At 36.4% G+C, this 24,127-nt stretch overlaps 1 protein-coding gene across 1 annotated transcript in view; it reads left to right on the top strand.

Moving 5' to 3' along the window:
• The window catches only part of Zmym2 (zinc finger MYM-type containing 2), a 75,686-nt gene that overhangs the window by 36,060 nt on the left and 15,499 nt on the right, over positions 1-24,127 (top strand). Inside the window, 8 exon segments of the mRNA XM_040740479.1 lie at positions 172-287; positions 3,368-3,484; positions 6,014-6,164; positions 9,550-9,722; positions 16,690-16,855; positions 17,562-17,596; positions 22,414-22,543; positions 23,823-23,938. Coding sequence (XP_040596413.1) covers positions 172-287; positions 3,368-3,484; positions 6,014-6,164; positions 9,550-9,722; positions 16,690-16,855; positions 17,562-17,596; positions 22,414-22,543; positions 23,823-23,938 — 1,004 coding nt within the window.

Genomic DNA, 24,127 nt, shown 5'->3' with positions numbered 1-24,127 from the left:
CCTTTGCAAGAGCTCTTAATTGCTGAGTAATTTCTTAAATCCTAGCAGGATTTTTTTGAAGATGTAAATAATTGTGCAAAACTTCAGGTACAAATAATATGAGAATAATTTATAGATAGACTCATTTAAAATGGATTAACATTTTAAGAAAATCTCTTTTTTTTCTTCTAGGTTTGGGAATTATTTGCCATTTTTGTAAGCGAAACTCTTTACCTCAATACCAAGCCACAATGCCTGACGGAAAGCTTTATAACTTTTGCAATTCCAGCTGTGTGGCTAAATTTCAGGTTAGTTATCTGTTTCTCCCTTACTCCCATAAAATGTATATATAAAATAATTAGTGTAATCTGCTTTATCTTTTCTGCTATTTTTTTACTTAATTGTTGAGGGCCTGATTGGAGGGTGGAGATTATATCATGAGTCACAGAAGACCTAGCTAAACTTTTGTATAGATTTGATGTGGTACAGCGGTTGAAGGAAAATGAATTTTAGTGTGATTTAATTCAATGTTTGGTGTGTAGTGATTTTCTTGTTAGATAGTTTGACTAGCAGTGTTCTGTGTTAAGTGAATGAAATATATAGATGTCATTATCCTGGAAATATTAAGCATATGTATTTCCCAAACTCAAAATGAACCTTGTTAAAAAGGACTTCTTATAGTAGATATTAACTTAGTTAGTATGGGATACATTTCAGGGTGACATTTTTGATTTGGTAAATGATATGAGCTGTTTGACATAGTTCTTCAAATTTGGAGTATGAATAATCTCAGAAGATAAATGTTTTAGAAAATGTTGAGACTTAACTTGGTTGACCACTCTGAAGGAATAGTTTAGAGTGGACTTAAGCATTAGGTAGTACTAGTAGGTTTACCTATTGATTGTGAAAATTTCAGGGTATTACTCAAAGACCCAAACTAGTACATAAAGCCATGATTCATGAGTTAATTCATTTAACAGTTCTGCTTTATTCCAGGTACTGTTCTCTATGTTAATTTATTTAAACCGAACCTATAGTTTTTTAAATATGCTACAGTAGTTACTACAACAGTTACTCCCATTTAAATTGAGTTTTTAAATTCAGTCAAGTGAATGAATATTGTTTTCTTGAGTTATACCCTCATTCTAGTTAGAAATTAAACTTGTTCAAGACTATAAACTTTTATAAATTGAAATCATGGTCGTTGATATAAATTCTTACAGTAGTACATAATTTTTTATTTTGGTGATTTTTCTGTTTTTTTTTTTTTAATTTATTTGTTATATATGCAGTATCTGCCTGCATGTCTGCCTGCAGGCCAGAAGAGGGCACTAGAACTCATTAGAGATGGTTGTGAGCCACCTTGTGCTTGTTGGGAATTGAACTCAGAACTTCTGGAAGAGCTGAGCCTTTTCTTTAGTCTTTTTTGGTTTTTCTTAAACTAGAAATAAAGGGTTGGTTAGTTGAGAAGGATAGCAATAATGGCCTGCTGCTTGTCAGATATTAAAATTACCTTTAACCCTTCTGATGTTAGATATATTGGACAGATGAAAGATAATGTCTTAACTACTTTATTCTCCACTCTTGCTTTTGACAGTGTTTAATGCTACAGCACCAGATCTCATTACAGATGGTTGTGAACCACCATATGGTTGCTGGGAATTGAACTCAGGACCTCTGGAAGAGCAGCCAGTGCTCTTAACCCCTTAGCCATCTCTCCAGCCCCCACATTAAACATTTTTAAGAAACAACTTTGGGTAACACATCCAGATAAGGATATGAATATCTTTATATAGTTTCATTTATGTACAAATAAGACAAAGTTGAAAGATAGGCAATATTTTTGATCTCTCAGGCAAGGTGTATAATTTGAACTTTTTATTTGTATTAGGATATTTTCCTTTTAAAAGCAAGATAATGTGACTGGAGAGATGAGTGATTAAGAGCACAGAGTGCTCTTCCAGAAGACATGAGTTCAATTCCCAGGACCCACATGGCTGCTCACAGTTGTCTGTAACTTCAGTTCCCAGGGATCTGGCACCTCACACAGATACACATGCATGCAAGACACAAATGCACATAAAAATGAATTCATCTTTAGGAAAAACCAAGATAATAGAATACTCTTTTGTCTCTTTAAGCTGTTTCTTGAATAATTTTATTAGCTACTTCATACATGAATAAGGTTATGCGTAACCTGTATATATGATGCAGGATATACTTCAAAAGAATGGTAAATACTAGTGTACTCAGGTTAAGAATCAGAAAAAGCCGGGCATTGGTGGCGCATGCCTTTAATCATAGCACTTGGGAGGCAGAGGTAGGCGGATCTCTGTGATTTTGAGGCTAGCCTGGTCTACAGAGTGAGTTCCAGGACAGCCTCTAAAACAGTACTGAGAAACCGTGTCTCAAAAAACCAAAAAAAAAAAAAAAAAAAAAAACAAAAAACAAAAAACAGCTGGGGGTGGTTATTGCTTACTTCTTGAATCCCAGCACTCAAGAGGCAGCTCTTCTTTTTCTCACACAAAGAATCATGAAAAAAATTCAAGTATGTGTATGTTTATGTATCTTATTCTGTGAATTATTCCTGGTATGAATACCAGTTTTTACTCTTTCCCCACATAACTCTGTAGAATAATTGATGACTTTTCCCCCCCACTTCTGAGATAGGATTTCTCTGTGTGTTCCTGGCTGTCCTGGAACGTACTTTGTAGACTAGGCCAGCTTTGAACTGACAGATCTGCCTGCCTCCCAAGTGCTGGGATTAAAGGTGTGCACCACCACTGCCTGTCTTGATTACCTTTTTGAAAGGTAATACATGCTCTCTTCCTTGATAAGGACTTGGTGTGAGAATTATGGGAGTGATGTAGAGGGTGAGTCATTCATAACTTAGTATTTGATCCTTGGGAAGATCAGTATAGGTTTTTGTCTCCCTCCTGTCTTTCTCCTCCTTCCCTCCCTCCGTCCTTTCTCATCCCTCTTCCTTGCTTTTATTTGTAGTTTAGGACTTGGACAACTAACCTTACTGTGATCATTTTCTTCAACTGAAGTAACTGAGTTGTAGTTTTTCCTTTTCATATTTTATTTTAGCTAATTCTTGGTAAGGATTTCAATTTGTAAAGCTAACAGTACTTTTTTTTTTAATGTTTTCTTTCAGTACTGTGCATTGAAGCCTTGAACTAGCTAAGCAAGCATGCTACCACTGAGCTATATCCCAGCCCTTCGACACAGTGTATTTTAAAGGAAAAAATAAGAATTGTTTCATGTTCCAAAGAAATAATTAGCAAAGAAACTCTTGCTTCTGAATCTAGTAGACATTTGATAGAACTTATAGGTAGAAGTTCTAAAAATAGGTGTCAGACTAAGTCTATTTTGTTCTTTATTTTAGGCTCTAAGCATGCAGTCATCTCCAAATGGCCAATTTGTAGCACCCAGTGATATTCAATTGAAATGCAACTACTGTAAAAATTCCTTTTGTTCAAAACCAGAAATCTTGGAATGGGAGGCAAGTCTTGTTTTCCTTTTATGTGTTACCTAATCCTAAGATGAGAATCTAATAACTGGCATTTCTATTTGGAAACTTTTCTTAGTAGATAATAACATTTCATATTTCATGTTGTTGGTGTGTATACTTATGTGGAAATGAAATCAACAGAATAGAGTTTAGGTAGAGTAATTTATTGAAGTCTTCATGCACAATAAATAATATGCTTGTAATAGAATATAAAGTCACTTCGTATATCCAGAGTATCTATCGACTATTTTACTGTCTTCTCATTATCATTATCTGTGAACTATAAATAGCTTATTCTCAATATTTGTAGAATTAGAATTTATAAGTCAGATACTATGCTGTAATTTAACGTCTTATATTTTAATAAAAGAATAGAGGCCTGTGAATCTAGTTGAGTTTTTCCTTAGCACTCAATGTTTTTTAGTGTACTAATTTATCGGCCATGTTTTTTCCTTTGTTGTTGGCACCTCTGAGCAGCGAGTTCGTTTCCATAAGAGGACAGTAATGGATAGATGATCCAGGCTGCTCATTGCTGTGTTGAACAGTGTTTACTTTTTGGCCATTCTTTTTCTTTCTGTCTTTCTTTCTGTCTTTCTTTCTGTCTTTCTGTCTTTCTTTCTTTCTGTCTTTCTTTCTGTCTTTCTTTCTGTCTTTCTTTCTGTCTTTCTTTCTGTCTTTCTTTCTTTCTTTCTTTCTTTCTGTCTGTCTGTCTGTCTGTCTGTCTGTCTTTCTTTCTTTCTGTCGTTCTTTCCTTCTCACTTTCTTTCTTTTGTTTTTTTTAAATACCTACCACAGCCCCAACTCTTCTTTTTCTTTTTTAAATCCGTTTATTTTTATTTTGTGTGCATTTGTGTTGCCTGCATGTATGTTTGTGTGAATCCTGGAGGTTGGACGATCAGTCAGTGCTCTTAACCACTGAGCCATATCTCTATGCCCTACTTTTGGTCATTCTTTAACTTTTTCTAGGTGGATTTGGTGGTTGGAGGATAGAGCAGGAAGTATATACTTAAAAGTTATATAAGATGTCAAAATCAGACTGCTTTTTATGATTCTTCACATCATTTAATATGCAATGCTCAAAGTGGTATCATGATTTCTAAACAATTTGGAAATTTGTAGTTTATTATTTTTCTTGGTGCTATCTCCAATGTAGTTAAGACAGTCATTCTTTTGAGACTCTTGATGGCATTCTGTCATGAGTTTTAGAATAATAACTGCCTAATAGCACAAATACTGTTGACTGCCCAGCATGAGAGAGTAAAGGAATGATCAGGGAGTGAGGAAAGCAGTGCACCAGCAAGCATGTAAATAGTGTCATGTAGGAAATAAATGCCCTGCAATGAACTGAAACTTGATAATTTCAGAGGAAAATCATCCCTACCCACATTTTGTAGTGATACAGTATTGCTTCTGCTTACACAGAAATTTAGTGTTAGATGTCATTAAGAGATACTGTCCTATTGAGTGAGAATCTCCCTCAGGAGACTGTGAGTTTAGGTCCTTTTTTCAGTCTATGATTAGTAGTTAATCTTCCTTCCTTCCTTCCTTCCTTCCTTCCTTCCTTCCTTCCTTCCTTCCTTCCTTCCTTCCTTCCTTCCTTCCTTCCTTCCTTCCCTCCCTCCCTCCCTCCCTCCCTCCCTCCCTCCCTCCCTCCCTCCCTCCCTCCCTCCCTGTGTGTGTTTGTTCCTGTGCGCGTATACGTGAGTGCATGTGCACACTCACTCCATGTTTGTATGAGTCTCTGTATCCTCCCCAGTGATTTTTTTCCATTGATGACTCCTTTAACTACTTTAACTATTTTCCTGCATTGTTTTATTTCCTTATTTTAGTCTTCAGATATCTTTGATATGTATTAAGTTGATGATTTAGACTTAATCTACACGTGCCATAATTTGGGAGAAAAGTTACTTTCCTTTGAATTTTAGTTCTTAAAGCCTGGCTCACTGTTTAAAAAGTAGTCCTGACAGGGTTTTGAAGTCAGGACAAATCATAATTAACCATTTTTCCATTTAGGGAAACTAACTTAGTTCCAAGTTTTTGTTTTTTTTTTTGCATGAATGCTGTAGAATAGTACTAAATTGAAAACTTTAGACGTAGGTGGATGTTTTTATTAAAGTGTTTCAGGCATGTCTTTGAATGAACATGTCTATTTTCAACAAAAAGTTTGTTCCATTGACATAAAAATGTTCTGTCTTGTATTTCTGTAGCTTACATGTATTTTTCATTATTTCCTTTTTGTTTCTCCAGTTAGCAATGCTAGATGGATACTTTATGTTAGTGATTGTTCACCTAATCCTAGAGTACTTTTATATAGTTAATGATACTGAATTTAGTGGAGATATGTTTATATTTAGTGAACTCGTTAGCTTAGTTGTCTGTGGCCTATAGGAAATGTGTCTCCAAGAATCATAACATTAAATAGATAAATGATTTAACTTACTGTAAAAGTGGCTTTTTTATTTTTTAAATTTGGTCTTGAGATGGTTCTCATACTTACCAAGGTTCCCATTGTGCATTTAGAACAAAGTGCATCAGTTCTGCAGCAAAACTTGCTCAGATGATTATAAGAAGTTGCATTGCATAGTTACATATTGCGAATACTGCCAAGAGGAGAAGACACTTCATGAAACAGTAAATTTCTCTGGCGTTAAGAGACCTTTCTGTAGTGAAGGCAAGTGTGTACACAGTATTTGTTGTTCATAACTTTTACTATATATAATGTCTTTTCCCAAAATATTTAAAGAATATGTAATTATAGATGTCCATAATAGGTACACAATTTCAATAATGCTGAACAAAACTTATATTTACTTTTCTGCTGAATTGTTTTGTTTTTACATGTGTTTTAGACTTACAAGCTTCAAAGTTTCATCTTTAGAAATTGGGATAAAAATGAAAGAAAGCATTGTCATACCATGTCATCACTAAACTTGTACATTGTAGCCTGAAAGCTGATTTTCAAGAGCAAAGAATGTTTTGTGTTAGCTGTTTCCCATACAAGATTGCTGCCTAGCTACAGATGTTTTTAGTAAATAGATTGATCATCACTGTTCTCAAAATCTGAAACTCAAAATGCTCCAGAAGTTTCAGGTTTTGGATCTTTAGGTTAAGGGAGCTCAGTAAAGTGCATCTGTTCAAAATAAATCACCCCCTCACAGCTGAAATTCATCTGACCCCAAGCATTTTAGATAAGGGTCATTGATGGAGAGGTGGGTGGGATTACATGCAGTGACAAATATAGTGGGTACTTAGGGTATGGGGTTTCTGGGCACATTGGGCTCTGTTACAATATGTTTATAGAGTCCTTTCTCCTTACTTAAAGTTTGCTGGTCTCATATCAGAAGTCAGGTTATAGACATGAACTCTAGATCGAAACTCAACTTCTCTAGAGATAGAAACAGGATTGTAGCTGTGGGCTTTACGTGCTTGTTGTTATAGTATTCCCAGTTGTGTGACATTTTTGCTCTAAGATGGCTTTCACCTTCTTTTCTTTCTTTTGCTGGGACCACTTAACTATCTGTTATTTTCTACTGAGGACTCTTTGTCACTTCTATTTTTTTCTGTGGGTTCCTGTAGCAATTTTGGGGCAAGAGGAAAGTTGAGTAATCCTAAATGCCAACAGTCGATGACAGAAAAAAAATCAGATGTCAGTGTGTTTAATTGATATCTCCATACATACTTATCTCGTGCATTAGAACACATGTGTATTAACAAAGCGAGGACTTTCTATTTAGTTGTAATTGGTAATCTCACCTAGAATCATGATGCTTTATTATTATTATTATTATCTAAGAACAAAGTTATAGTGAAAATGGTAAATTTTAAGATGTTAAAATGATAATATTGAGTTGATTTGGTCTATCACTTGTGTTTTTGTGCAAAAACAGTCTTAATTTATTCCTGTTTGTATATAATAATTGATTAATACGTGTCAGTGATCTTGTAGCAATTATATTTCTATAAATCAAAAATGGATTTTACTAAATAAATAATTGATACCTAGATACATAATTTTCTTTTTTTTTTTTTTTTTTTTTCTTTCTTTCCCTGAGGCAGGGTTTCTCTGTGTTGTTTTGGAGGCTGTCCTGGAACTAGCTCTTGTAGACCAGGCTGGCCTCGAACTCACAGAGATCCGCTTACCTGTGCCTCTCCAGTGCTGGGATTAAAGGCGTGCACCACCAATGTCCAGCTGACATTTTTTTTTAAGGCTGTTACTCAACCTAGTTTTCTGCTGGAACTTATAAATAACAAAGTACCTAGTGTTACCATCAATCAAATCTAGTTAATTTAAAAAGGCCAGATGTGGTGGTGCATGTTTAATCCCATCGGTAAAGGAGGCAAAGATGGATACCTGTGAGTTCCTGGGCAGCCTGACCTACATTTTGAGTTCCAAGACTGCCAAGGCTACATAGAGACCTTTCAAAAAAACCTAAACCAAAAGATACTCTACAACAACAACCAAAAAACCCTAAAAAGGTAAATATTAAAAAGTACCTTAAAGTAAGGTAAAGTGCTGGTGCTGGCTCAGTCACAGAGGTGCCATGTCTGGGTCCTCAGTTTGAGTCCCAGCATCCACGTGATGGAAAGAAAGAACTGACTCAAGTTGTCCCGACTGCCGTGTGTGTGCTGTAGCATGATGAGGACACACAAACACATTTACACATACAAGTCAATGGATGTAATTTTAAAAAGAAAATACTGTTCACAGTAATTAGTTGTAGGATGGTGTACAGTGATTTGTAAAACTTTATATTTTTAAAAGCTGTACAGTTAGGTATGGTAACAGTTGCCTGCAGTCATAACACTTGGGAGTTTGAGGAAGGAGGATTGAAAGTTCAAAGCCATCTAAGCTGTAGCTCAGGATAAAGATGAGACCTCGCTTCCAAAAGCAGAAGATTCATAGATAGGACAAAACATTTAAAACATTTAGGTTGATGAGTACACTGTATATGGTAGAATTATAATTTGAGCTTGTTAAAGGGTAGATATGGTTTTCGTAGACCTTAGCAGATTTTTCTACTTACATGAAATAGCGTGAGTGAGAATATAGAGGCCTGTTTAATTTCAGTGGTACTATAGGTGGTAAATTAGATATGTGAAAACAGGTAGCACATTTATGCAGTAAAGAGAGGTATTTCATTAAAGGAGTAGTAGATAGCATTTTCTCTAGACAAGTCAGTAAATCAGTTCTATTTCCTTGAAGAATTCCTGTATGAAAATAGGTTGATAGGAAGAATCTAAAATGCTTGAGTATAATGCCTTCTAAATATGCGTGTAAGTCAGGCAGTGGTGGTACATGTCTTTAATCTCAACACTTGGAGACAGAGGTAGGCAGGTCTCTGAGTTTGCAGCCAGAGTGTTCCAGGACAGTGAAACCCTGTTTGGAGGAAAATAAAAGGATGTTTGTTAATTTAGTTGGAACTTCTCAGCATTCTGTGTTCATTTTTCTAACACACTCATTTGCTGTATCCTAGTGATTTTATTTAAATATTACAAAGAAAATAGTTCTCAAGTATTACCAGATTTTAATGTCTTATATGTGATAGATATGTTTTTTAATATAATAATTTATGTTCTGTTCAAGTTTTTAGAGGTTGGTGTTATCTTAGTAGAGTTAGTATTTCATAGGGCCTGGGGAAAACGTTCCATTAGTAAAGCGCCTGCCATGCAAACATGAAGTATGAATACTTACCTGAGTTTGATTCCTATCATGTAAAAGTCATGCATGATAATATGTAATCCCCGCATTGGGAGTGGCAGAGACAGGAGGATCCCGTTGGGGGCTTGCTGGCTAGCCAGTCTAGCTTTAGGTTCAGTAAGAGACTCTAAAAAATAAGGTGGAGAGCAATTGAAGAAGATGACTGTCTTGAAGCTCTGGCCTTCACACGCACCTGAACATATACATAAAACACGTAAGTTTTTAATCAGAAGGGAAAGAGGACTTTACATGTGAATATATTTGGCGTTTTCTAAAACTAATAACTAGTCTTATAAGACCTGTTTCACTTTAAAGTTTGTCTTTTTATGTGTTCTTTAAAAAATGTAACATTTTTCAGGCTGCAAGTTATTATACAAACAAGATTTTGCAAGACGATTAGGATTAAGATGTGTTACGTGCAACTATTGTTCTCAGCTGTGTAAGAAGGGAGCCACGAAAGAGCTTGATGGGGTTGTCAGAGACTTCTGCAGCGAAGACTGCTGTAAAAAGTTTCAGGAGTGGTACTACAAGGCAAGTATCAGCATGCTCTGATGGCAGCAACTACTTTGGGTAGTTTTTAAAATTCTCGGGAGCTATTATTGTGACGGTAACGCTTGTTTTTAAATTTGTATACTTTATGCCTAGTCCTTATTCTGCTGCTCATTAATATGTTTTTTTGTCTTTTCTGCTTGTTTTATATAAGTTGAACTGGAATTAATATTATTTTTTTCTTTAGAATTTAGAATTCAACCATTAGGCTATTCACATATTTTCAGTGGTGTAGCTTCATAAAATGGATAGTTCTGATTTTTATTTTAATGACTCTGTTGTAGCTTTAAATATTTGATTAATATTTTGTAAGTCTTTGCGTTTATGTGTGTGAGTTCACATGTAAATGTCTCTTTGTGGAACAGAGGTGTGGAACAATGTTGCATTGCATCTTATAAAAGACTTTTTAAAAACCATACTATAATACCCTTTGGCCCATTGCATTAACTACTTTTGTTTATTTATTTATTTTTTTTTGAGACAGAGTTTCACTGTGTATCACTGACTGACCTTGATAGCACAATCTTTGCTTCCTGACTGCTGGGATTAAAGGTGTGCACCACCATTCCTGGCAACTCTTATTTTAGATGAGAAAATAAAGATAAATTTGGAGTTTGTATTATCAGATGTTACCCAAGGAAAAGTTAGATACAACACAAGAAAAGTTACTAATTTTTATGTTGATAACATGGAAAAGTACCTCAGTGGTAAAAGCTTCACCATAACTAAAGTCTTAAATCATGTGACGATAGATATCATGACTCCTAAATTGTGAGATAGATGAAGCTTGAAGGATCTGATTCAGATCATTCAAAATTTAGAAATACACCAAGGACACATATTTTAGCACTCCTTACATTTTCATATTTCAGAGTTGTGTTTTGTTTTGTTGGGTATTTAATAAATTTCTCCCCAGTTGTTACTTTAATCATATTAATGCTTATTTTTTGCTTAACACACACAAATGCACTGTTACCTTCACCATAGTTTTTATCTATCTATCTATCTATCTATCTATCTATCTATCTATCTATCTATCTATCTATCTATCTATCTATCTATCTATCTATCTATCTATCTATCTATTGGTTTTTCGAGGCAGGGTTTCTCTGTATTGCTTTGCAGCCTGTCCTGGAACCCGTTCTGTAGACTAGGCTGGCCTTGAACTTACAGAGATCTGCCTGCTCGGATAAAAAAAAAAGCATACGCCACCACTGCCTGGCAGTAATAATTTCTTTGTAATTATTTTACTGTTTAAGTTTCTACCTAATTGTGAACCTAAATTTGATTTTTTTTTGGAGATTTTGCTTTTTGCTTATAGAATAAACTAAATTCACTTTTTGGACTAACCATTCTCTCTGTGTCTATTCTTTCTTCCACTTGTGTGTTCCTTCCTTTTTTTGAATATTCATATTTTCTTTATATTATTTATAATGAAATTAGAGACATCTTGTTTCCTTGTTCTTTGGTTGCAAGTAAAGCTGTGCAGTTTGGTAAAAGCCCACATTGTTGTGTTATGTTCCATTTTCTTTAGTTTTCATAGTGCTGGGACTTCACACATACTAATTGTACTTGCTAATAATGTTCATTTATGTAGTGCTCAGTTATGACAATTCATGAAGCAGTACATTTCAGAATGTATAAAATCACTACATATTTCATATTTGGTTGGTGCAAAAGTAATGTCAGATTTTGCATTGTTGAAATTTGTTGTTTTATTGTGAAATATGTTCTTATATAATTAATGTGGTTATGCTTCTCATTTTAGTGCTCATTCTTACTTCCTGTTTTTGTTTTGCTAGTGGCTTACTACTTGTTACTTATTTTATACTATGGAAAGTATGTTAGACAAAAAGCAATTTTGAGTAATTTTCTTAACTCAAATTCAAAGTGAGTCATAAAGTGGCAGAGGTAACTTGAAAAACTTCAAGAATGTGCTTGGCCCAGGAGCTGCTAGGAAACTATACTCAGTGCATTGTGATGGTTTAAGAGATTTTGCAAAGGAGACATTTGAAGATAATGAGGATATGACTCAGTCAATCTAAGTCGACAGCGATTGTTGGAAGTAGTCAGTGAGGCTGATCCTCTTAAAGCTGCATGAAGAATAGTCAAGGTCACTGGAAAGGTGGTAGTGGAAAGGTGGCTGCCTCATAAGCTGAAGTTGTGTTGTGTTGTGTTGTATTGTATTGTATTGTATTGTATTGTATTGTATTGTATTGTATTGTATTGTATTGTATTGAGACAGGGTTCTCTATGCAGCTCTGGCTGTTCTGGAGCTTGCTTTATAGACCAGGCTGGCTTTACCCAAAGAGATCTACCTGCCTTCACCTCCTGAGTGCTAGGATTAAAGTTGTGTGCCACCACTGCCTGGCAACAAACCATTTCTTTATTGTAGTGGCTGGAGAGTTGGCTTCATAGTTAAGAGCCCTTGCTGCTCTTCCAGAGGGCCTGTGTTCATTTCCCAGCATCTTTCTTAGGTGGCTCATAAATGTCTAACTTCAGCTTCAGGGAATCTGACACCCTCTTCTGGCTTCAGTGGTGGCAGCTACATACAAGTGTCATATGCACTCACAGAGTCATACATAAATATATAAGTTAAGCTTTTAAAAATATGAATTGTATACAACTGGCAGTTGGCAGCTCAATGTGCTGAGAACCAGCTCTAACTTCCCAAGGCCAAACATTCACTGAAAAATAGTCGTTGTCACTGTTGGATTGTCTGCTGTCTGGCCCGATTCACTGCAGTGTTCTGAACCCTAGAGAAATGTACTCAGAAAACCCATGAGATGCACTGAAAACTGCCAATTTCCTTAACTGTTATTGGTCAACAGAAGGACCCAGTTCTTTTCCACAACACCCACCACTACTTGTTGTACAACTAATACTTCAAAAGATGAGGCAGGTTACTGTCCTGTGACCTCGTTGCCAATGAGGTACTACTTTTTCAAGCACCGTGACAACTGTTTGAAGGGAAAGCAAACATTTCTTACCTCCCCTAAAGGTGATAATTGTAATGGTTCCTGTTTTGATGGGTGTGTTCCTAGTTAAACACACACACACTTGTGTGTTTAAAATTCGCAGCCCAAATTGTCGTTTCGTTTGCACCAATATAATAATTCTTATTTAAAACCCACAAACCACTGGGTGGTGGTGGAGCATGCTTTTAATTCCAGGACAAGAAGACCCTGTCTTTAAGGGTTGAAAAGATGGTGCAGTGATTAAGAGCACTACTTTTCTGGTAGAGGATCCAGGTTCAGCTTCTAGCACCCTTGTTGAGACTCATAACTATGTGACTCTCTCTTCTGACCTCTACAGGTAATAGGCATGCACATGGTTCACAGACATTCCTGCTACTAAAACACTTAGATGCATAAAATCAAATAAATAAAAGCTTATGGCCTTCGCAATCTGTTTATGGCAGTAAGCTTAGAGTTATTAGTTTTGAGTGCTCACTCTTAGTTTGAAAAATGTAGATATTTTGCTTTTGTGTGTAATCCTGCCCTGGTTTTCTTTCTTTATTTCTTTCCTTCTTTCTTTCTTTCCTTCTTTCTTTCTTTCTTTCTTTCTTTCTTTCTTTCTTTCTTTCTTTCTTTCTTTCCTTCCTTCCTTCCTTCCTTCCTTCCTTCCTTCCTTCCTTCCTTCCTTCCTTCCTTCCTTCCTTCCTTCCTTCTTTCTTTCTTTCTTTCGTTTTTCGAGACAGGGTTTCTCTGTATTGTTTTGGAGGCTGTCCTGGAACTCACTCTGTAGACCAGGCTGGCCTTGAACTCACAGAGATCCACCTGCCTCTGCCTCCCGAGTGCTGGGATTAAAGGCGCGCACCACCGACGCCTGGCCCCTGGTTTTCTTTGGACAAATTGTTTTCAGTCTTTTGGAAGAAAGGAGCTGGATATAGGAAAACGTGTGTTTATGACTTTAGAACTAAGGACTGATTTTTTGGGAGAGGATATAGTTATGTTCTTTTGAATTATTAGTTTAAATAAAAATATTATTGGGTGTGGTGGCATATGCCTGCAATTCCAGCTCTTGGGATGTGGAAGCAAGATGATTGATCTGGGCTTGAGGCTAGGTTCAGTACCCTGATACTTGCCTTTTCAGAAAGCCAGTAAAGTACATAGTACTGTGCTATGGTAAATTTTACACCAACATAGTTTTGGCTTAGATGTTAAATTGACAACCCTTTTTGTGTGCTTTACTTTTATTAGTTAGGACTTTCATTTTTTAGTTTTTATAACAACACATTTTGTGTTTTTCTTTGCCAATCTATCATGAGGTCATGATAAAGTACATGATTTGACTTGGTTTTTCTACTAGGATCCTGTTACTTCATTTTTAATATTTGATGTTAGTTGGATCTTTAACTTTTGAGTGCTGGTTTTCAATGTCTATTTGTAGGGCTATTGTAAGAACTGTAGATAAGATAGTGGGTCAGTATTAGGCTTTTATCTTAGGTTCTCAGTGACGGGGGACTTGCTTTTTTCTGATACTCTGACTCATTTGTAAGTGGTGGTAAGCTTATTTCCTTCCTTATACTTTGATTATAAAAAAGGACAGAAAAAAATTACTGAAACACATCTTTAGTTTCAAGTAGTCTTTAGTTGATGAGAGTTGTACATAGAAATTGTTTCCATTATTGAGTCACGTATAATTGTATTAAGAATCCTCTAGAGGAACAGACCTGATAGAATGTGTAGATTAAAAGGGAGAGAACTTGAACCTAGTAGCAGTTCAGTCTTCTAGGTTGAGCAGTTGTGGTTTGGTATTCAAGGCCTTGAGAGCTGCTCGCAGTCCTTGTTGGAAGTCCCTAAAGTCTAGGTTTGGTGTTAACAACAGACAGTAGCTGCAGTGGTGTAGATGAACATGGTAGTGAGAGCAGAAGCAAGTGGATAAAGCAAAGAGTTTTCCTTACTTTCCTTTTATCTAGGTGCTGCCACATTTAAGGTGACTCTAAGATTATCCATCATAATGATCTCAGTTAAACATTATACGCTCCTGTGATTGAGATTACCACATAACACTACCAGTAGTGTAAAGTTTGATTTATAAGTTTTTAGACAAGGCATATAATATTAGCTCCAGTTACTGCTAATACTATATACCATGAAGCTTCATTTGTTTAATGTTTATTCAGCAAGAGCTGAAATGGAGAAAAAATAACAGTGTATTATTGTCCATCTTTGTTAGTTCCTTAAGTTCTGTGTACCAGTATGACCCTTCATTTATAGCTCTCAACTGGGAGCTTGCTTTTCCCCCTCAAGCTAAAAGATATGTTGAGATAATGACATACACAATATAAAACTGTGGATTAGAATAATGAAAAAGTCACAGCCATAATCATTATGAACTGTATAGTAGAATTTCTAAGATGTTGACAGGCAATTCTTTTTTTTGTTTGTTTGTTTGTTTGTTTTTTGTTTTTGTTTTTTGAGACAGGGTTTCTCTGTAGCTTTGGAAGCTGTCCTGGAACTCGCTTCTGTAGACCAGCCCGGCCTCAAACTCACAGAGATCCGCCTGCCTCTGCCTCCCGAGTGCTGGGATTAAAGGCGTGCGCCACCACCGCCTGGCAGTTTTTTTTTTTTTTAAATAATGAAGTTTTGGATTGGTTTGATCTGGTTTTAGATCTGTTGATCTTTTCTAGGTGTAGATCTTAATGGATATCATTTATTTATTTACTTACTTTTCTCCTCCCCTTTCCCCCAGGCTGGCCTCAAACTCAGAAATCCATCTGCCTCTGCCTCCAGAGTGCTGGGATTAAAAGCTGTGCCACCACCACCTGGTTTCTGATTGAAGATCTTGATAAAATTTTGTAAAGTAAATATTGGTTCTTTTAATACCATTTCAAAGTTCTTGTCAGAAAATGAACTTTTTCCTTATAAATTTTATATTAAGCTGTCAGAAAACTAAAACAATTGAAGCAATTATTTTTGAGTTTTCTGTTAAGAGAGCTTGCTTCAGAATTACTCTGGTCTTCCTACAGGCGTCATTCTTGCTATTGTCCAGTGTGTTGCCCTGCAGTGCATTCAGTGAACTAATTTTTCTTTATATTAAAAGAAAATCTAGTCTCTACTTAAGCATAGAAATCTGCTTATTATAGGAACTGTTCAAGATAATATACTTGCTAGAGACTTGTTAAGAGTATGACTGTCAAAAATGCTACTGCTGTTTGGTTTAAAGCTTGTTTTTGTTTTTTGTTTTCTGGTTTGTTTATTTTTGAGTCAGGAACTTACTATGTAGCCTAGTCTTGCTGTGTAGCCCAGGGTGGCCTCAAACTTGCCAGTTTCCTGCCTTAGCCTGCTGACTGTTGGAGTAGTAGGTATGCACCACCATGTTTGGTTTCAAAGTTATTTTCAAGTAAATTCTATCAATTTTGTCTAATCATGTTTATTTAATTATTTTTTAAAAAATGATTTGTGTGTGCATATGAATACCATAGGAGAGTATGAGATTGTTCAGAGGTGGATTTATGGGTGTTTATGGGAAGCTCAGTTAGTTTTAGGGGTGCTAGAACTAGAACTCCAGTCCTAATGGTTGCACAGCAAATACGAGAAAGTGCTAAGCCATCTCTTGCAGCCATTGTTGTTTCTTTCTTTCTTTCTTTCTTTTTTTTTTTTTTTTTTTGGTTTTACGAGACAGGGTTTCTCTGTATTGTTTTGGAGGCTGTTAATCCAGCCCGGCCTCGAACTCACAGAAATCCACCTGCCTCTGCCTCCCGAGTGCTGGGATTAAAGGTGTGTGCCACCACTGCCTGACTGTTGTTTCTTTTTGACTTTGGTAATATAGGATTGGATTTCATCAGTATGTATTACACATTTGGTCTTCATGTGTGACTTAACAATTTTAGTTTTCCCTTTGTTACCATTTCAGTACTTTCTCCTCAGTTTTATCAGCTAATGTGTATGGTATGTTAAATCTTCTCATTTGAAATGTCTGAGCACTTTCCCTTTTTTTTAAGGCTGCAAGGTGTGACTGCTGTAAATCTCAAGGCACTCTTAAAGAACGAGTGCAGTGGCGTGGGGAAATGAAACATTTCTGTGACCAACACTGTTTACTACGTTTCTACTGTCAGCAAAATGAGCCCAACATGACAACCCAAAAAGGACCTGAAAACCTACATTATGGTATGTAATGTGGCCATTTAAAATTTTATAGTCTTTATTTTCCTAGTTTTAAATCCCAACCATTGATACTAAGCAGTTGATTTGAAGATAGTTATCTTAAGATTGGGGCATGACTCAGTGTTATAGTGAGGGCCATAGGTTATATAAGTCTAGTAAACCTCCCCATGAAAAAGGTCAGGTCTCTTAGTTTATGTATGTATGGAAAATAGTTGAAATAAACACCATATTTTCCCTATGTTCAAGTCTGCTGTATGATAATGTTTTACAGATACATTGCTTATTTTATTTCCCTTTAATAAACTGCTGAAAAATATTGGGCATTATTAGAGAGAAATCAAACATAATTAAAAGAGTGATTTTAAAAATAAATCTGTCCTGTGAATTCTAACTTCAAATAAGAAACTTTTTAGCAGATTATGTACTAGTAGTGGCCTGGAAGGAACAACAAAACTTATAAAAAGTTGTGGCCTTTGATTTTATTTAAGCATTAATTCTTAGAATATAGTGTTCACCCCAAAGCACTCTGTGCATCAGAGAGGGCAAAGGGGAAAATCAGTTAATTACTCATTTACCTCCATATTTTTATACTGTTTGTTAAATTTGGTATCCTTTCTTAAAAATAAATTTTCAAAATTGGTAAAATTCAATAATAAACAGGTATTTAGAAAATGTATTTTGTCTTATTTTAAATGTTTATGTTTTTTAGATCAGGGGTGTCAGACGTCCCGAACCAAAATGACAGTGAGTATTTTCTCAGTTTAGTGCTGTGATGTGGTTTATAGTATGAGTGAAAAATATTTAGGCTGAATTAGTATGATCATCATGAAAGATTTTTACTTTGTTGAAATGGAAACATCCAAGTTACTTACTAATAAGTACTTACTTTAGTACCAGAAGTTGTAAGACGTAATAGGAACATAAAAGTGAATTGTTGATGATAGCCTCTGTTCCAATGCGGAAGATCATACAGGGTATTTGAATTGCCATAATGGTGGCTTTGAGATGGGTGGGTCAGTGATTAATAGTCAGTAGAGTGTGGTCAAGAGGAACAACAGAGGACAGAGTGCATGAGTACTTGACTGAGGGTCACGTTAGGTCCAACTGGTGTGGATCTTTGAGAGAGTAAGGGAAGTGAAGCTAAAAGTAATTTAAAGATCTATTAGTACATGTCTGGATCTATGAGTCTTTTAAGCCTGAAAAAATATGTACATGATATGCTCTTTTTCTTTCTTTTGGTGTAATACAGTAAATCCTATCACTTTAAGAATTTTATAGGTTGATAGTGGCCTTTTACATATAATGATTACCAGAGAGCATAAGTAATGTTTTGCCATGCCTTGAACAGTAAGACATTGACTATCTTCATCCTTGTTCAAATGAAGCTCCGTGCTTCAAGGAGTTGTTCATTGGCATGATAAAAAAACCCCTCTGAACTAGCCTTAATTTGGTAATAGTGATGATGATGATCTGTAGTTACTAGTTTCTAGCTCCAGCAAAGATCATGTAGCATATTTTCAGAACTGTGATATCTAGGCTCCAACTCAGAAACTGTGTTTTAGAAAGTTACTAGGTAGTTTTAATATAAAAGCAGAGAAGATAATAACCAGGAGACATATCTTTATATCCTTACAGGATGACATTATGACTATTAAGACCTGTGTCTTACAAAACTATTTTCTTTGCATTGTGATCTTTTAGCACTGTATCCATAGTCAAAAGACTAGCTTAACCTCCCTCCCTCCCTCCCTCCCTCCCTCCCTCCCTCCCTCCCTCCCTCCCTCCCTCCCTCCCTCCCTCCTCCTCCTCTGTAGCTCTGGCTGGCTTGTTTCTTGGCACATAGACCAGGTTAGTCTCTAACTCAGAAATCTGCCTGAGTGTTGAGATTAAAGGCATATGTCACCACACTTGGCCATTAGCTGGATTATTTATTTGTTTGTTTTTTGGTTTTTCGAGACAGGGTTTCTTTGTAGCTTTGGAGCCTGTTCTGGAGCTTGCTCTGTAGACCTAGCTGGCCACAGAGATCTGCCTGCCTCTGTCTCCCGAGTGCTGGGATCATAGGTGTGCGCCACAACTACCCCGCCTAGCTGGATTATTTTAAGCAAATATTTCAATGTCTTTTAGTCTTCTATTTATAAAATAAGGTTGAATATGATGCCCTCTTCAAGTTTGTTTTGTTTTGAGATGGAATGTCATCATGCAGCCCTTGGCTGGCTTGGAACTTACTGTCATCTTCCTGCTTTAACCTCTACATATGGTAGTTTTTTAGTTCCAGAGTTATGTATATGGTGTACATGGTAGTTAGAACACAGGCTTTGACATAAGATGAAATGTTTGCATTATAACTACATAACTCTTCACCCTTTAACTCCTTGCCAGATTATATAATTCTAAATCCTTACTGTTCTCAGTTGTGAAACTGATAAAAAGACCCAGCTCCTGTTGTACGGAGGATGAAAAATTTCTTGCTTTATGTAGTTTTTAGCATAGAGTATGTTGCCAACAGGATGGCTAGTGGTTTTGTTAAAAAAAAAAATTAACACATATTTTTTGAGAATTCCACATAGCAGTGCTATTTATAGTCTTCGTAAGTTTCATAGTTTGGGTCCTGTAGTATCAGCATAAATAGCTATTGATCATACCTGTTGATTAGCAGACAAACATTCTGAAAATTTGGGAGTCAGTTGTAGGCTTTCATTGTGGCATAGTTAATTAACATAGTGTCATGTTTACAGAACAGGGAGAGGTATTGCATGAAGTAATCATTTGTGATTTTGGATTTCTCTGTTGTTCAGTTGGGAGGGTATCCTCCTTAGGGTTACTACTGCTGTGATGAAACACCTTGACCGAAAGCAACTTGGTGAGGAGAAAGGATCAGTTTCACTCACAGTTTATCTTCAAAAGCAATGAGCACAGGGACTCAAACAGGGTAGGAATGGCTGTAGAGGACGTGGAGGGAGCTGCTTACTGGCTTGCTCCTCATGGCTTGCTCAGCCTGCTTTGCTATAGAACCCAGGACTACCAGCTGTGGGGTGCTCTATTTATAGTGGATTGGGCCCTTCCACCATCAATTGCTGTTTAAGAAAATACCATTCAGGCTTGCTGGCAGACTGATCTTATGGAGGCATTTTCTCAATTGAGGTTCCCTCCTTCAGATGACTGTAGCCTGTGTCAGGTTGACATAAAACTAGCCATCTCAGGGGCGTATCACAGTATTTTCCAAACTTAGCATAGTGCCTGACATATAGTAGATACTCTCTGCTAAGTTTTTTTCTTGATTATGTATTTGAAGAGATTGAAGTATAAATTGATTTTTCTGAGGTTACAGAGCAGATTAGAACCAAGTTCCTTTCTTGTTCTGGAGTCTGTATTTCTGATTAGTTTGTATCTTGAAATCCAATGATTTTGGAATAAGCTTATCCTGGAGCCACTCTTCATGACTGTATATATTATTTGTAACAAATGAGTGTCGTCACCCTTCCCCCCTTTTTGGGTTTCTCTGTAGTTTTGAAGCCTGTCCTGGAACTCACTCTGTAGACCAGGTTGCTTTGGAACTCATAGAGATCCACCTGCCTCTGCCTCTGGAGTGCTGGGATTAAAGGTGTGCAACACCACTGCCTAGCTGAGAAAGTCACTTTTAAAAATCATTTAAAAATAAAAATACATGTACACATGCACTCTTGTGTGTGTGCGCGTGTGTACACACCCACCCCACCCACCCACCCACCCACCCATCCCTTCTAGAGCAAGTCTGGAAGTGGTTTCATGTTCTTCTTGAGAATCTTTTTCTTTCTCTAGTAGGAGTGTTGATTGATTAATTAAAAAAGAAAATTGACAGAAGGGGTTGGGATGCAGTTCATCGGAAGAGTCACTTCCTAGCCCATGCAAAGCCCTGGGTTTGGTTCCTAGTATGCATACTTTCTTTCGAGAAGCCCCCCCCCCGAAAGTTTTTTTTTATAGCATTGCCAGTTTTCATTATCTGTAGATGATATTTTTGTAAATTCACTTACTTCGCCGGGCGTTGGTGGCGCACGCCTTTAATCCCAGCATTTGGGAGGCAGAGGCAGGCGGATCTCTGTAAGTTCAAGACCAGCTTCGACTACCAAGCGAATTCCAGGACAGCCTCCAAAGCCACAGAGAAACCCTGTCTCGAAAAAACCAAAACAACAACAACAACAAATTCACTTCTCCAAACTTACCAAATCTAAATTGGCAATTATTAGGAAGCATCTTTAACACAGAGTGTTCAAGTCATCTGTGGTCCATAGTTCTTGTAAATGAAAACTGTGCTGTGATTTTATTGTTTCCATGTTCATTCTGGAAATTGGAAATGTGTGTTTGCTTTTTTTGCATTACACTGTGGTTGTTTTTGCAATTTTATTGTGGACTTTGCTGCTTTTAAGGGCCCCCACATGTGGTGCTGAAGTGCTGTTTCTTGTCCTTGCTCACGAGAAAGATAATCTGTATTAGTTAAAGCATTCAGGTTCAGTTTGAGTATGGTTTATGTGGATTTAAAATTAGGAAGTCAGCTGTGGATGGTGGTAGATGTCTGTGATTTTGAGGCCAGCCTGGTGTGAGCTCAGAACAGCCAGAATTACAGAGTGAAACCCTGTTTCAAAAGTAAATAAACCAAAGCACGACGAGAGAAAGAAAGGAAGATGCCACTACAAGAACTGACATAACGGTTAAAGCAAAATTATGGATTTGTGAGATTATGACTTACTTACAGAAAGTGTAATGCATTGTTGGGACACTTTCTACTTACAACATAACAATCAGATTTAGCAGAATGTTAAACGAAAAGTTACTTTCTAAAAAAAGTACTGCTAGTATGTGTCTTAAAATAAATGGGGCAGTTGATGAAAATGTAACCAGAGGTTTACAGGAACACAAGCCATGTTGTTCTTTGCAGCCATGTTCCATATTGGTTACTTCTTTGTTCAGGGAAACTCTATGTAAAAGAAAGTGCAACCTTAATGTTGAGGATTGACTGAATTCGTATTCTATATTTAGTTAACTTCACCTATTAGTAGTAGAAAGAGTATGTCTGTACATTACAGGAAGCTGTAATGTTAGCCATAATACCTGTAAGAATTCTTTTCATAAAAATAGATATAAATGTAACAGTTGATTTCATTGATACTTAAGAGGTAATTTTTTTGTTATTTTTTTTTCTTAAAACATGCTTATTTATAGAATCTCCTGAAGGTGACACTGCTCTGCAGAATGAATTCCTGCTGCTCACCAGTATCTAGAGTAGATTCACATTAATCCTCCCAGATTAAGACTGGTAAATTAGCAGTAATAACATTTGGTTATACTTTCCGACTTGGAAAATGGACTTTGAGCTGGGCATGGTGGCACATGCCTTTAATTCTAGTACTCTGGAGGTAAAGAGAGTTAGATGTCCTTGAGTTTGAGGCCAGGTTGGTCTACATACTGAACCCGGCTTTGTCTCTAGAAAGGAAAGAGAGAGAAAAAGAGGAAAGAAAACAGATTGTTAGCACCAGGAAGTCATAAAAATTACAAAAATAAAACGTTTTCTCTTTGTTTCTCTGTAGGGCTCAGCACCACCACCATCTCCTACACCAAACAAAGAGATGAAGAACAAAGCAATTCTTTGCAAACCTTTAACAATGACAAAAGCAACTTACTGTAAGCCTCACATGCAGACCAAATCTTGTCAGACAGGTAACTTAGGAACAGACTTTACTGAATTAAAATGCATGCTTCTCTGGAGTGAAGCCTACAGAATAGATTGGTTAGGGCATTGTGTCCTTTTCTTTTGATTTCCACCTGCATGTTTTTTTTTTTTTAAATATATATATAGCCTTCGGAATAAAGCATATTGTTTACATTATTTGTGATCTGTTAATAACTGATTTAAGGCTTTAGGTTATATATATATATATATATATATATATATATATATATATAACTTGTTAAAACTACACAATTCTATAAAACCTTTCCTGTTGAGAAACCATTTTCTTTGTAGTCTGTAACAATGATAGTTCTGTTTTCCTCCTGGTTAGAAAGATATTAAATAATCTAGGTACTTTACATCTGCAGCATTAACTGTTTTTGTTCTTTGTTTTCTTTTGATTTTGAGGGGGGTTCTGCCTTGCTATATACAGCTTTGTCTTGAATACAACCCTGAATGCCGGCATTACAGGAGTGGGCTACTGTGCAGCTCAGTGTTTGCTCCATTTTAATTGTTTAAGTAAACTGGGGGGAATTGTCAGAACAGTCTGCTGGATATAGAATTATATTTTTAAAGAATATATATTGTTTTCATTTTTTAAAAAAAAGTGTAAGTTGTGTTTGTCTTAAGGTAGAACAGGTGTTGTAGAAAATAAGAATTTTACTGTTTGAAGTTTATTAAATATAGAAACTAGAAATTTCTCTCTCTCTCTCTCTCTTTTTTTTGTTTTGTTTTGTTTTGTTTTTGAGACAGGGTTCCTCTGTGTAGCAGCTCTGGCTGTCCTGGAACTCGCTTTCTATATCACGCTGGCCTCAAACTCAGAGTGATCTGTTTGCCTCTGCCTCCCAAGTGTTGGGATTAAAGGTGTACGCCACCACCATTGGGCTAGAAATTTATTTTAAATGATTACAAAATTATTTGCCTTTGCTATCCAGTTAAGTTCATTATGAGACCAAGTAACCAGAGAAGTAAAAAGCCTTTGTAAAAAATGTGAAAAAGTCATGCTTGGTGGTTGTATGCTTTTAATTGCCCTACTAGGGAGGCAGAGGCAGGAGGATTTAAGTTTTAAGGCCAGCTTGGTCTACAAAGCAAATTCATAAAAACAAAAGCCATTATCATAGCTCATACCTGTATAATCCCAGGATATAGGAAGTTGAGGTAGGAGGATAGCCATGAGTTCAAGGCCAGCTTGTACAACAGTGTGAGATTATGTCTCAGACAAAGCAAAACTTACATGTTCTTTTTTGCCTATGTCTTGTTTTTCAGATGAGAATTGGAAGACAGAATATGTCCCAGTGCCTATTCCTGTACCTGTATATGTCCCTGTGCCTATGCACATGTACAGCCAGAATATTCCTGTCCCTACCACAGTTCCTGTTCCTGTGCGTGAGATTTTTACCCTGGCATTCTAGTTTTTGCAGGCAGTTTGGAAAACTTGTTTGTAATTACTAAAACTTGTTTGTAATTACTAAATTGGTGATACTGGTGAAGTTGTACCACTTTCAGTCACTGTGACAAAAGTGACTTCATGAAAGGAGGGGATTCATTTTGTTCATGATTTAGGAGGGAGG

The sequence above is a fragment of the Mesocricetus auratus genome, unplaced genomic scaffold (assembly GCF_017639785.1).
Source record: "Mesocricetus auratus isolate SY011 unplaced genomic scaffold, BCM_Maur_2.0 Super-Scaffold_100707, whole genome shotgun sequence".
Taxonomy (NCBI): Eukaryota; Metazoa; Chordata; class Mammalia; order Rodentia; family Cricetidae; genus Mesocricetus; species Mesocricetus auratus.
The sequence above is the reverse complement of the archived record's forward strand: the minus strand, read 5'-3'. Positions and strand labels throughout refer to the sequence as shown.